The following is a 15,508-nucleotide window of genomic DNA, read 5'->3' as shown; positions in this document are numbered from 1 at the left end:
TATATTAGTCCCCTTCCAATTTAGGTGCAATCCATGCTTCGTGTACAGGTCACTTCTACCCCAAAGAAATTCCCATGATCCAAAAATGTGAATCCTTCTCCCATACACCAGCTCCTCAGCCATGCATTCATCTGCTCTATCCTCCTATTCCTGCCCTCACTAGCTCCTAGCACTGGGAGTAATCCAGATATTACTACCCTTGAGGACCTCCTTTTTAAATTTCTGCCTAACTCTCTGTAATCTCCCTTCAGAGACTCAACCTTTTCCCTTACAATGTCGTTGGTTTCAGTGTGGACAAGGACCTCTTGCTGGCCCTGCTCCCCTGTGAGAACATTCTGCACCCTCTCTGAGACATCCTTGATCCTGGCACCAGGGAAACAATATACCATTCTGCTTTTTCTCTGCTGGCCACAGAAACGTCTGTCTGTACCTCAGACTAGAGAACCCCTTGACACAATTGATCTCTTGGAACTAGACGCACCCCTTGTTGCATTCGAGTCAGTCTCAATACCAGAAACTTGGCTGTTCGTGCTATGTTCCCCTGTGAATTCATCACCCCCGACATTTTCCAAAACAGCCTACCTGTTTGAAATGGGCATATCCACAAAAGACTCTTGCACTAGCTGCCTCCCTCTCTTACCCTTCCTGGATTTAACCCATCTATGTGACTGTATCTGAGACTTTCCCTCCTTCCTACAACTGCCATCCATCACATACTGTTGCTGTTGCAAATACCTCATTGGAGAGCCAGTAAGAAGCAAACGATCCATTGAATCTGATAAGAGTCGCAGCCAACAGCATTCATGGCAGATATAATCCATAGTAACCCTTAAACTCTCTTCAAACTCTCACATCTGTCAAGTATATATCACTGTACTAAAAAACAATTTTGCTCCTTCACAAACTACAGACACATACGAACACCGTCTACGAACACTGCCCCAGGTTAAATTAATAGTTATGGCTTATATTTTAAGTTTAATCAAGAGACAAACTCCAAAAACAATTGCCATTCACATCCCAATTTCCTGTAAATGAGCATTTGTCTCAATCTCCTGAGGAGCAAATTTCAGATATCCATCATCTTCACCCCCTTCAAGGTAAAAACAATGACTGCAGATGCTGGAAACCAGATTCTGGATCAGTGGTGCTGGAAAAGCACAGCAGTCCAGGCAGCATCCAAAGTGCAGCAAAATCAATGTTTCGGGCAAAAGCCCTTCATCAAGAATAAAGGCAGTGAGCTTGAAGCGTGGAGAGATTAGCTTATCTCTCCATGCTTCAGACTCACTCCCTTTATTCCTGATGAAGGGCTTTTGCTGCACTTTGGATGCTGCCTGGACTGCTGCTCTTCCAGCTGCAAATGTGTTGCTGGTCAAAGCACAGCAGGCCAGGCAGCATCTCAGGAATAGAGAATTCGACGTTTCGAGCATAAGCCCTGCTCGAAACGTCGAATTCTCTATTCCTGAGATGCTGCCTGGCCTGCTGTGCTTTGACCAGCAACACATTTGCAGCTGTGATCTCCAGCATCTGCAGACCTCATTTTTTACTTGCTGCTCTTCCAGCACCACTAATCCAGAATTCGCCCCCTTCAAGCCAAGTTTCCGTCATGGCAACAATATTTTGCTGGTACAGTGGCTTTATTTGCTCTCCTCCTTGCATTATACATAACCTGGTGTTGAGATTTTTGGATATGGTCCAACCGGTTTATTTCGAAGCACTATCTTTCTGACCACTAATCTTCATCACACGGTTGTCTCAACTACCTGATGAACGAGCAGAGCTTAAAAAGATCATAGCTGATCTGATATTACTCAACTGCACTTTCCTGCTTTATCCCCACAAGCCTTAATTCCCCAAGTGGTCAAGTGAGAAGGGTGCTATCAGCACACATACACTGTCATGAGGGGCAGTCAGTATTTGAGATATAGCAGAGGCCAAAGACTCTGCCACGAGGACACAAGACAGAACAGTGCTGGAACAGCGAAGCTGCTGAAAATGATTTTCTGCTGTAGCTAATTAGGTTAGGTTAATGTTTATTTCATAGATTCATAAAGTGCAGAAAAAACCCTGCAACCCCATCAAGTCTGCATCAACGTAACTACCACTAAAAATTGCCCTTATCCCAGTTTCCTGAGCCTGTCCCACATCCTTGCATGTTATGATATTTGAAGTGTTCATCCAAATATTTTTTGCATATTGTACAATTTCCAGCTTCTACAATTTCCTCAGGCAGTGCATTTCAGATTCCTGCCCCCACTGAGTAAAAACATTCCCCCTCCCTACCCCCTCCGAATCTCCTACCCATTACCCTGAAACTATGACTTCTCATCATTGAACCCTCAACTAAGGGGAACAGCTGCTCCCTCCCTGTCCTTATCCCTCAATCTTATATGCCTCAGTCATGTCCTCCTCAATCCTCACTGCTCTAAGGAAAACATCCTTCCTGAAGTGGGGTGACCAGAACTACACACAGTACTGACAATGGTCCATTCAACTTCAACAATACTCCTTACTCTTATACTCTTTTCCATGAACGATGAAAACAAGTGTCCATTTGCTTTAATTACTCTAGTCATGTGTTCTGCCAACTTCAGGGATCTATGAATAATTACCCCAAAATTCCTATTTCTCTAAGCTACCCAGTGTCCTGCAATTCATTAAATACTCCCTCACCTTGTTTCTTCTTCCAAAGTGCATCATCTCTCACTTATTCAGGTTAAAATATTATCTGCCATTGGTCTGCCCATCTGACTAATCCATCTACTACTTCCAATAATCCACAAGCATAATCTTGGCGATTAATCTCTATTAATCCCATGTGCAAATTTGATTAACATTTCCACACACCCCCACCACAACATTTTCATCCATGTGCATCACAAACAATGAAGGCCTCAGTATCATCCTTGTGGTGCAAAGCTGGACGCCGGTCTCTAGTCACTCAAACAGCCTTCTACCATTATCTTTGTGTCCTATTAAGAAGAAGAAAGTGAGGACTGCAGATGCTGGAGATCAGAACTGAAAATGTGTTGCTAGAAAAGCACAACAGGTCAGGCAGAATCAACGTTTCAGGCATGAGCCCTTCTTCTCCAATTCCTATTAAGGAGCCAAGTTCTGATCCATATCACCATTTTCCCCTCAATTACACATTCTTTAACCTTCTCAATCAATCTCCCACATGGAATTGGTCAAAAGCTTTGTTAAAATCCACATAAACTACATGAACTGAACCTCCTGCATCTTCATGCTTGATGACATTTTCGAAAATGCCTGACAAGTTTGTTAGGCATGATCTCCTTCTAACAAAGCTGAGCTAATTATCCCTTATTTACTCATGCCTTTCCAAGTTGGTTTTAATTCTTTCCTTCAGAATTTCCTCCAAAAGTTTGCTTACCACTGATGCGAGACTCGCCAGTCTGTAATTTCCTGACTCATATCTTCCATGGTTGATATTAACAAAAAGGTGAAACCATATTTGTCGTTCTCCAGACCACTGGCACATCGCCCATGGCCATAGCGAAATTAAAAATTCATGTCAGAACCCTTGTAATTTCCTGCCTCACCTCACACAGCAGCCTGGAATGGAATTCATCCAGGCCAAGGGATTTGTAAGCCCAACAGCAGATTCAATACCTCACCATTTCCCATGTCAAACTGTCCAAGTTCCTCACTATCACTTTTCCTGGACACTATACATACGTTCTCATCTTCCAGACTGAATACCGAAGTGCTCATTCCACACCCTTCCAATACCTGCAGCTTCACACGCAGATTTCCCCCTTGGTCCTGAATGGATCCTATTCTTTCTCTGGTTAACCTTTTTCCCTTGAATCTTTGGATTCAACTCAATCCCTTTGGTCAGAAGAACATCTTTTCTCCCAAGACTACCATCAACATTTTCTCCAGCATTCAGAATTTCCACCCACTGAACAAGCACTAGTTGATTTTTTTATTGCAACTGAGAAAAACTGAACTTGGCAAAATCATGCCCCGTTTTCTCTCTAATTGCTTTCAGTTCCCTTGTGCTCTTCCTGTATTCCTCTCGGTCCACAGCTGAATTGCTCCCTTTAGACTTGCTAAAAGCCTTACTCTTCTTTCCGATCTACTCCAGAATTGTCCAAAGCATCCGTTGCTGAATGTATTGCTCCTGCACTTCCTCCGAAAGTCGGTACATTTGGACCTGTACTCTGCCAACTCCTTTATGAATGCCATCCATTGCTTTGCTGTAGACTTACCCACAAGAAGCTGTTCCCATTTTACTGTTGGTAACTGAGAATGGCACTGGTGACTGCAATCCCACCCACTTGAACATCTTTGAAGTAGCATGTCCTGAATGAGTCAAAGTTCTTCAGATGTAGACTAATCAGAACTTGATACAACTGGAACATAACTTCCAGCCCTTTTTATTTCAATCTTGTACAGACCATTGATTGTTCCAGTAACCTTTGAACATGATTTTAATTGTTTCTGCATATGGAGCTTTAAAGACCTCAGCTCAACTGTTATTAGCTTTCTACAATTTAAAGTAATACTTTGTTTGAAGTGGAACTTATTCTGACTAGTTTCTCTGCCAAGGGAGAAAGAATCAATCACCAGCCTTTGGTTCAATGCTGCTGGATGGGTCTCAGGACCAGCAAAGTCGTTACAACACATCTATTCAAAAGCATACGTGCTTGTAGGTTGGAACAAAAGGAGACAAAGAAGACATTTGCAATGATATTGCATTTTCTGCAACTCTGGTTAGTTGAATAACATTTCGAAATGTAAACCTTTAGGGTAAGCAGTCACTAGGTTTCACACAAGTTCTCACAAGCAGCAATAAGATGAATAGCTACATCATCTGCTTGAAGCAATGTCAGTTGGAGAGTAAAATACTTCGAGTTAATCAAGTCAACATTCACTCAAAGCAAAGTTGCAGATTTGTGCCTCAATCTCTATTTCTTACCTTCTTTCTTGCTCATCCTTTTGGCCTGAAGAACCCCCCACCCCCCAATCCCGAGGATAACATGAACATTTTCTACAGCATTTAGAGTTGAAACCCTATCAACAGCACAAATCAATTTTCTTTTGATTGCAACCAAGAAAAACTGAAACTTGTCAAACTCAGTCAGCTCACAATAATTCTTGACTTAAATCAACCAGCTTCACAATTCTTGTCTTGACGCCCAAAGTAATCACGACAAATCATGCAAGCAGTCAAAGTGAAAAAGTTTTGTTAAGCAAAAGGGTGAAAAGTAAGCAGGAGTGTGGATCTGAGGTTACGAACAAATAGATCATTCACGATTTTACTAAATAACAATAGGTTCGAGGAGCCGAATTATTAACTCTCGCTACTTCTTCATACATTCCCAGTGCCTGCAATACTCGTGATCATTAACACTCCTTTCTATACAGCTGACATTTTTCTTCCCCGTATACACAATGTCTCGAGCCAATTATCTTAATCCTACCTCATGGAACTTTGCTGTTCAGAAGTGGACATTCCAACACCCACAATTACACTTTCAGCACCTACTAAACAGGAAGAAAGCAGTTAAATTCCAACAGGACCAGCACCAAAAGCTAAGTATTTTATGTTTCTCTCGAAGCCTGCAGGAGTGCCTGAAAGTAGCAAAGTTTTGGGGGAAAAACAAAAGGAAAGCGATCTTTGGGTAGAGTAGGTGTGATCTTCCTATGGACCAGGTCCAACTGTTGTGTTTGCCTCAAAATCTTTTCTTAAAAAGCAACAAACTAGGCCTGGCAGAATGCTAGATTAACATAAATCCACCAACCAGTCCCGCTGTTTGGAAAACACAAAATCTCATCCAACGAGAATGCCACTGTTCTCATAAAGACTTGACATCCAGTTTAAAAACTCAATAACAAGCCACCCACCTCCCAAACCACCAGGCCCGGTCCCTTGGCCGGTCCGGACCGGGCCGGGCCTGGGAGGTAGGGGCGGCCAGCCAGCTCTTCACTGACACACGGGCCGGTTTGGCAAGTGACAGCCAGCCCGGGAACCCCCGAGGCCCAGTTTACCTGAACGGGTTCCTGCAGCACTGTCATGATGTGAGAATCAATCTGTACCCAGTGGCGCGGCTTCGCATCACCCACAGCTCGGCCCAGAATTCAAATTTCAACAGTCACAACCACCGGATCCTAACGGCCGGCAGCACGACAGCAAGCCAGTCGAAAATCAACGAGTCACTCCGGAGATAGCCGAGTCTTGTCGGAAATCATCGAACCTTGCCGGAAGTTGAGTCGCCGGAAGTGAATCCATTGGAAGTTGTGAGGAGGAGGATTGGGAGCTGAGTTGATGCTGATTTGGTTCCAGCTGATGGTAATGTTCGACAGGTTAGCTTCCAGGGTGACACTTTGTAGACCATAAGGTTTAATATTTCGTTTGTTTCTTTTACCGCGGTGATCAGCAACTGCAATTTTGCAAAGATTTATCACTATTGCAGAATTTTACAGTGTAGAAGGAAACCATTGTGTCTGCATCAGCATTGCGCCATTCTCCTGCTTTTTCAATGAAAGCCTGCACATGGTTACTTTTAAAATAATGATCTAATGCTCTCTTGACGATCTGAATTGAACTTAGCTCTCTCCACATTTCCAAATACTGCATTCCTGACATAAAAACAGAAATAGCTGGAAAAGCTCAGCAGGTCTGGCAACATCTGTGGAAAGAGTCAAAAAGTGTGGCGCTGGAAAAGCATAGCAGATAGCAGCTGAGGAGCTGGAGAATCGACGTTTCAGGCATAAGCCCTTCACCAGGATCTTTGCAAAGAAATCAGAGTTACATTCCAGTGACTTCCTCAGAACTCTCTTCCTCGTTCTAGACTCCCATTATTCGTGCTGTGAGAAAGTTTTCCTCTTGCCCCATGTTTGTTATGTTTGCAAATTACATTCCCACTGAAGTCCAGGTCTGAGGTGTTCACATCAGGTGACCCTGACTTACATGGGAAATCTAGGTATGATCTTTGCAAAGCCATCAAGGATGCCAAGAGACAACGCCAGACTAAACTAGTGTTACAGACAAAAAAACGGCAGATGCTGGAATCCAAAATAGACAGGCAGGAGGCTGGAACAACACAGCAGGCCAAAGGGTTACACCAGAAATATCGACTACTCCACCTCCTGATGCCACCTGGCTTGCTGTGTTCTTCTAGACTAGAGTCCAAAACTAACCACACAAACACACATCTTCTGTGGCAAAGTTTACACAATATAATGGGATACAAAACAAAGTTGAGGAGAATTGGTGACAACAGTGCTTCCCTCCCTGAGAGCTCAATGCATTCTATGCTCGTTTTGAACAGAAGGTTGGTGAAATGATGTTACCCTTGAAAACCAGTGTTCTTTGGATTGACTTCATCTACACTTTCTGCTGCCTCAGAAATGCTCCAACATAATTGAAGACCCTTCCCACCCCTGTTAAATAATCTTCCATTCTTTTCCATCAGGCAGAAGATATATAAGTTTGAAAACACATACCAACAGAGTCAAGAACAGCTTCCCCACTGTTATGATACTTATGAATGGAGTTGGAGTCATCGAGATGTGTAACATGGAAACAGACCCTTCAGTTTAACTCGTCCACGTCGAGATATTCTGCACCAATCTCATCCCATTTGCTAGCATTTAGCTCATATGCCACGAAATCCTTCTATTCATATAACCTGATGCCTTTCAAATGTTGTAATTTTTACCAGCCTCCACCACATCCTTTGGCAGCTCATTCCATGCAAGTATCGCTGTCTGTGTGAAAAGGTTCTCCCTAAGCTCCCTTTAAATCTTTACCCTCTCACCTGGGCAGCATGGTGGCTCTGTGGTTAGCACTGCTGCCTCACAGCAACAGGGATCCAGGTTTGATTCCTGCCTCGGGTGACTGTGTGGAGTTTGCACATCCTCCCTGTATCTGCGGAGTTTCGTCCGGGTGTTTCTGTTTCCTCCCACAATTCAAAGATGTGCTGGTCAGGTGAACTGGCCTTGCTAAATTACCCATAGAGTTACGTGCATTCGTCAGGGTAAATGTGGGGTCACTCTTCGGAGGGTCGGTGTAGACTTGTTGGGCAGAAGGGCTTTTTCCATAGTGTCGGTAATCTAATCAAATCTAAACCTGTGCGCTAGATCTGCACCTTCTAGATTAGATTACTTACAATGTGGAAACAGGCCCTTCGGCCCAACAAGTCCACACCGACCCGCCGAAGCGCAACCCACCCATACCCCTACATATACCCCTTACCTAACTACGGGCAATTTAGCATGGCCAATTCACCTGACCCGCACATCTTTGGACTGTTGGGAGGAAACCGGAGCATCCGGAGGAAACCCACGCAGACACGGGGAGAACGTGCAAACTCCACACAGTCAGTCGCCTGAGGCGGGAATTGAACCCAGGTCCCTGGCGCTGTGAGGCAGCAGTGCTAACCACTATGCCACCGTGCCGCCCCTGGAGTTTTATTCTCTTCTATTACCCTGATGCACTTACATAAAGTATGAGTTGTTTGGATAGCACTGCATGATGGTGCATGTGACAATAATAAATCACATTTTGATCCTTTTTGAAGCAGCAACAATTCTTGCCTGTCTACTCTGTCCAGACCCCTCAAGTTTTGAATTATTTTATTCATTAATGGGATGTGCTTGCTGTTGTCTGGGCCAACATTTATTGCTCATCCCTAGAAAAGATGGTGGTTAACTGCCTTCTTGAACTACTGCAGTCCTGGTTTTGCTGTTAGAAAGATAGTTCCAGGATTTTGACCCAGGGACACGAAAGGAACAGCAATGCAATTCTATGTCAGATGATATTACTGCAGATGCTGGAATCTATCAACATCCTTTCTTCCCCCCCTCTCACTATAGCATGAATGCTGCCTCCTCCACACTTCAGTACTGATGAAGACTCTTTGAGATTTTAAATGTTCGCTTGCTTTCTCTCCACAGATGCAGCCAGACCAACTATGATATATGGCATTTTTTGTTTTCAATTCTGTGTCAGATTGGTTGGTGGCTTGGAAGGTAACTTGGTGGCATTTCCATGTATCTGCTGCCCTTGATCTTTTGCACATCAGTGATTAGTTAAATTTTCTCTCCAAGGAAAACAGTCACAACATCTCCAATGTTTATCCACCTTTATGTATTTTGAATATGTCCAATACCACCTCTTCTGTAATATGGACACTTTTCAAGATATCGCTATTTATTTCTCCAAGTTCTGTAGCCAGCTCTGTGTTTGTAACATTAGATGGGTGGCATACTGGCTCATTGGTTAGTGCTGTTGCCTCATAGAAGCAGGAACCAATTTCATTTCAGCCTTGGATTACTGTCTATGTGAAGTTTGCAGTTATCCTTGTCTGCATGGATTGGCCATCCTAAATTGTTTGTCGTGTCCAGGATGTGTGGGCTCAATAGATAATCCATGGTAAATGCAGGATTGTTTTTGCTGGAGCATCAAAGACGAAGAGGAGATCTGATCAAAGTATATACAATTATGAGAGGCCTAGATGTAAAGAGTGGATAGTCAGAATCTTTTTTCCACTGTGGAAATATGAAATACTAGGTATTATAGATTTAAAATAAGAGGACAAAAGTTTAAAGGAAATGTACAAGAAAGTTTTTTTTAACGCAGAGAATGGTAGGTGCCTGGAATATGCTGCTGAGGAAGTGGTACAAGCAGCTACAATAGAAACATTTAAGAGGCTTTTAAACAGACACATGACAGGCAGGAATAGAGAAATATGGGCCTGTGCTGATAAATGGGATGGTTTAGAATAGCATTATGGTCTCCCCAGGCATGGTGGGCCAAAGGGCTTGTTCTTGTACCGTAATGTTCAACGTTTTATTTGGTATTGTGCAATGAGAAAGATTTAGTTAACAAATGTGTTGAGTCCTTCTGCGATAATTTGAGAGAATTATTCATTTAGGATGGAAAGTGAAATAGATCAATCCAGAAGAAAGATAACTGCAAATGTATGAGGAGTGACTTGGCTATGACACATTGGATAATTTTGTTAAAAGTCAGATGATGGATAGGCAATTGCTAATATTTGAGGAACAATTGCATTGCATCAATCACACGTTTTAGATTAGATTAGATTCCCTATAGTATGGAAACAGGCCCTTCAGCCCAACAACCCACCCAGACCCTTACTCCATATTTTCCCCGAATAATGCACCTAACACTATGGGCAATTCACCTGATCTGCACATCTTTGGAATGTGGGAGGAATGTAGAGCACCCGGAGGAAACCTACACAGACATGGGGACAATGTGCAGGCTCCATACAAACAGTTGCCTGAGTCTGAAATCGAACTTGAGACCCTGGTGCTATAAGGCAGCAATGCTAGTCACTGAGCCACTACGCTGCCTCTTCTTCCTTATTCAAAAATGCTCCAGGATACAATAAACTATAGCTAACAAAAAAATTAAAAATTACCTTAGATCCAAAGAGGAGTCATAAAAAGTTGCTAGACAACATAACTGAGGATGGGTGCAGTTTAGCAAAACAGGATGACGGTATTGGTTAAGAGGGCAAAATTAGAGTATGACATCTGCAAGGAGCAGAAAAGCAGACTGTAAAAGCTTCTGCAGATGTATAAATTTTTGGTTTGTTATATTATAAAATAGGAAAATTGAAAATAGAGACCAAGGAAATGGCAGTGCAATTAAACAACTTAGTTTAATTCTGTCTTCACAAAAGGAGTCGTAAATAACTTTGCGGAAATGCTGGGGAACCAAGGGTCAAGTGAGATGGAGAAATTAAAGGAAATATAATCATGAAGAAAAGGTGCCGGAGAAATGAGAGAGACAGGGCAGCACTGCTGCCTCACAGCGCCAGGGACTCTGCTTCAATTCCAGCCTTGGGCAACTGTCTGTGTGGAGTTTGCAAATTCTTCCCATGTCTGCATGGATTTCCTCCTGGTGTTCTGGTTTCCTCCCACACTCCAAAGATGAGCAAGTAAGGTGGATTGGCCATGCTCAATTGCCCTTAGTGTCCAGGGATGTACAGAATAGGTGGATGAGCTGTAGGAAATAGAGTGCTACAGGGATAGGGCTGTGGGTCTGCGTGGGAAGCTGTTTGGAAGGCTGGTGTTGATTTGATGAGCTGAATAGACTGTTTCCACACTGTAGGGATTCTATGACTACAAGCTGACAAATCCCCAGGGTGCTAAAAGAGGTGACTATTGAAATGTTTTGGTTATCATCCAAAAGTCTGCAGATTCTGGAACAGTCTTGGCAGATTCAAGGATGACCAATATAAGCTGACAATTTAAAATAGGAAAATAGGGATTTAAAGATAGGTTAACCTAATATCAAAAGTAGAAAAAATGCTGGTCAGGGAACACAATCAAGCAGGAAACCAAATGGTGTGTTGACGTTCATTGCAAGAGGTTTTGAGGAGCAATGCAGTCTTACTGCAGCTGTCCAGGGTCTTGGTGAGACCATACCTGGAATATTGTGTGCATTTCTGTTTCCCATAAAAAGCTATACCCTTGCCATAAAGCAAGTATAGAGAAAGTACACCAGACTGGATGGCAGGTTTGCCATATGAGCAGAGGTTTGGTTGTCTCGGCCCTTATTCACTGAACGTGTGTAAGAGTTCTGGATGTACGTTTGCTCGCTGAGCTGGAAGATTCATTTCCAGACGTTTTGTCACCCTACTAGGTAACGTCTTCAGTGGGCCTCCGGATGAAGCACTGCTGATGATTCCTGCTTTCTATTTATATGTTTGGGTTTCTTTGGGTTGGTGATGTCACTTCCTGTGGTGATGTGATTTCCTGTTCTTTTTCTTAGGGAATGGTAAATAGGGTCTAACTCGATGTGTTTGTTGATGGAGTTCCGGTTGGAATGCCATGCTTCTAGGAATTCTTGTGCGTGTCTCTGTTTGGCTTGTCCTAGGATAGACATGTTATCCCAGTCGAAGTGGTGTCCTTCCTTATCTGTATGTAAGGATCCTAGTGAGAGAGGGTCATGTCATTTTGTGGCCACTTGGTGTTCATGTACCCTGGTGGCTAGTTTTCAGCCTGCTTGTCCAATGTAGTGTTTGTTACAGTTCTTGCACAGTATTTTGTAAATGACATTAGTTTTGCTTGTTGTCTGTATAGGATCTTTCAAGTTCATTAGCTGCTGTTTTAGTGTATTGATGGGTTTGTGGGCTACCATGATGCCAAAGGGTCTGAGTAGTCGGGCAGTCATTTCCGAGATGTCTTTGATGTCGGAGAGAGTGGCTAGAGTTTCTCGACGTGTTTTGTCTGCTTGTTTGGGTTTGTTGGTGAGAAATCGGCAGACTGCGTTCATTGGGTACCCATTCTTTTTGAATACACGGTATAGATGATTTTTCTCTGCTCTGCGTCGTTCTTCTGTGCTGCAGTGTGTGTTGGTTGTTGAAATAATGTTCTGATGCAGCTTGTTTGTGGATGTTGGGATGATTGCTTCTGTAGTTCAATATTTGGTCCGTATGTGTTGTTTTCCTGTAGGCGCTGGTTTGAAGTTCCCCATTGGCTGTTCACTCTACTGTGACATCTAGGAATGGCAGTTTGTTGTTGTTTTCCTCATTAGTGAATTTTATGCCAGTAAAAGTATGATTGATGGTCTTGAAGGTTTCCTCTAACTTGTTTCATTTCGTGGTGACAAAGGTGTCATCCTGTAGCAGACCCAGAGTTTGGATTGCATGGTTTGCAGAACTGTTTGAGTCTCTGCATTACTGCCTCTGCTAAGAACCTGATATTGGAGATCCCCTGGGTGTTCCGTTGGTTTGTCTGTAGGTTTTGTTGCTGAAGGTGAATTGTGTGGTAAGGCATAGGTCCACGAGCTTGACGATATCTTCAATAATACCGTGACTGCCATAAAATTCACGAAAGAGGAGGAAAACAATGACAAACTGCCATTCCTAGATGTCACAGTAGAGTGAACAGCCAATGGAGAACTTCAAACCAGCGTCTACAGGAAAACAACACATACGGACCAAATATTGAACGACAGAAGCAATCATTCCCAACATCCGCAAACGAAGCTGCATCACAATATTATTTCAACGAACCAACACACTGCAGCACAAAGGAACCATGCAGAGCAGAGGAAAATCACCTATACCGTGTATTCAAAAAGAATGGGTACCCGTGAACACAGTCTGCCAATTTCTCACCAACAAACCCAAACAAGCAGACAAAACACATCCAGAATCCTAGCCACTATCCCCTACATCAAAGACATCTCAGAAATGATTGCCAGACGACTCAGACTCCTTGGCATCATGGTAGCCCATAAACCCACCAACACACTAAAACAGCAGCTAATGACCTTGAAAGACCCTATACAGACAATGAGCAAAACTAATGTCATTTACAAGATACCAGAACTGTAATGAACACTACGTTGGACAAATGGGCAGAAAACTAGCCACCAGAATACATGAACATGTATTCACAAAACGACAGGACTCTCTCTCACTAGTATCCTTACATATAGATAAGGAAGGATACCACTTCGACTGGGACAACACGTTCATCCTAGGACAAGCCAAACGGAGACACGCACCAGAATTACGAGAAGCATGATATTCCAACCGGAACTCCAACAACAAACACATTGAGTTAGACCTATTTACCACCCCTTGTGAAAAAGAACAGGAAATGACATCACCACAGGAAATGATATCACCAACCCAAAGAAACCCAAACATATAAATAGAAAGCAGGAATTATCAGCAGTGCTTCACCTGGAGGCCCACTGAAGATGTTTCCTAGTAGGATGACGAAACGTCTGGAAATGAACCTTCCAGCTCAGCGAGCAAACCTACATCCAGAGCCTCAATCTGAGCTACAAATCTTCTGTAAACTCACTAATATTTAAGAGTCATACCAGATTCAAAATGTGCCTCTGTTTGTCTTTCCACAGTTGCTGCCAGACCTGTTGAGTTTCTTCAGCATTTTCTGTTTTCTTCCCAGTATTTGCAATATTTTGGGTTTATTATTCCGAATAAATACGAAGCTGTCTTGTTGTCAGCTTCTAATGTTAGTGTGATTTACCTAACCCTCACATAGATTAAAGTGACTGATGATTATTATGATATTTTTCTAACATGACCCATTTCTTTCTGTTTAATGTGTTCGACAGTGTAACTACTGTTTGGGGCTATATCAACCACTCCTGCACGTGACCTCTTAGTTTTTTGATTTTGTATTTCTACCCAAAAGTACTATTTCTCAAACATAGGTAATCTCTGTCTACTATCTGAATTACGTCCTTAATTAACAAAACCACCCACCACTTTGTTCAAGCTTCTTCAGTTTGGTAGATGAAGACAGATTGCAGTTCTTCCACACTCTCTTACTTAGCTCTGATATAACTGCTGCAGCTTTTGCAATGTATATATTGATTTCAGCATCAAGTGATAGATTGCTGGTGATTATGGAGCTGAGAAATGTGAAATTATCAACAACCTCCAGCATCACACCATCAATGCTGATTGATAACTGTTTGCAACATCATGGGCTATGAATTTCTCCTACTCATGGTTAAACCAAACTCATACCTGTGTGATGCCACTGCGGATCTCACTGGGTACCAGTGTTACCCTGTCATCGCTGACCTTTCTCATGATGTTTTCATGGAAAGTCCCATTGACCAGCTTCATCAGGCAACCAGTGTTCTCCAGCTTTTTAAATAGACCATCTCTGTTCACATGGTCAAATGCCTCAGTGAATCAATGAAGATAGTGGGTGGCATGGTGACTCAGTGGTTAGCATTGCAGTCTCGCTGCGCCAGAGACCTGGGTTCGATTCCAGCCTCGGGCGACTGTCTGTCTGGAGTTTGCACATTCTTCCCGTGTCTACATGGGTTTCCTCCAGGTGCTCCGGTTTCCTCCCACAGTCCAAAGATGTGCAGGTCAGGTGTATTGGCCGTGCTAAATTGCCCATAGCATTAGGTACATTCGTCAGAGGGAAGTGGGTTACTCTTTGTGGGGTCGGTGTGGACTTGTTGGGCCAAAGGGCCTGTTTCCACACTGTAGGGAATCTAGTGGTTAAGTGTAACCTTAATTACTGTTTTAATTCCATTGATAATAAAGAGGAAGAATGTGTAGTTCGCACAGGATTTGGGAGTTTTAAGTGACAAATATTAACTTAGAACATAGAAAAGTACAGTATAAGAACACCTTTGGTCCAAGGTGTTGTGCTGAACATGATGCCAAATTAAAATAATCCATTCTGCCTGTCCATGGTCCATACCGCTCCATTGCTTGATTATTCATGTGGCTATCTAAAAGCCCCTTAAATATCCATATCATCTACTTCCACCACTCCCCCAGAAGCACATTCCAGGCTTTTGGAAGGAAAACCTGCCCCCTCTTAGCTTAAATGCATGCTGTCAAGTATGAGATATTTCAGTTCTGGAGACAAGATTCTGACTGTCAACCCTATCTATGCCTCTCAATTTTATAAATTTATGTGAGTTCTCCCCTCAGCCTCCGCTGCTCCAGAGAAAACAACCCTAGTTTGTCCAGCTTCTCCTTCTAGCTTATAC

The 15,508-nt window shown here is 43.0% G+C and overlaps 1 protein-coding gene across 2 annotated transcripts in view; it reads right to left on the bottom strand.

Annotated features, from left to right (window-relative positions):
- Positions 1 to 6,176, bottom strand: part of cdc27 (cell division cycle 27) — a 159,082-nt gene extending 152,906 nt beyond the window's left edge. For both annotated transcript variants that reach the window (XM_060848636.1, XM_060848637.1), the window contains exon 1: positions 6,019 to 6,176. In XM_060848636.1, coding sequence (XP_060704619.1) covers positions 6,019 to 6,045 — 27 coding nt within the window. In that variant the 5' untranslated portion in view covers positions 6,046 to 6,176. The remainder of the gene's footprint in view (positions 1 to 6,018) is intronic.
- Between the last annotated feature and the right edge of the window lie 9,332 nt (positions 6,177 to 15,508).

The sequence above is a fragment of the Hemiscyllium ocellatum genome, chromosome 32 (genome assembly GCF_020745735.1).
Source record: "Hemiscyllium ocellatum isolate sHemOce1 chromosome 32, sHemOce1.pat.X.cur, whole genome shotgun sequence".
NCBI classification, from domain to species: domain Eukaryota; kingdom Metazoa; phylum Chordata; class Chondrichthyes; order Orectolobiformes; family Hemiscylliidae; genus Hemiscyllium; species Hemiscyllium ocellatum.
Note: the sequence above shows the minus strand (reverse complement) of the source record. Positions and strands in the feature narration are given on the sequence as shown.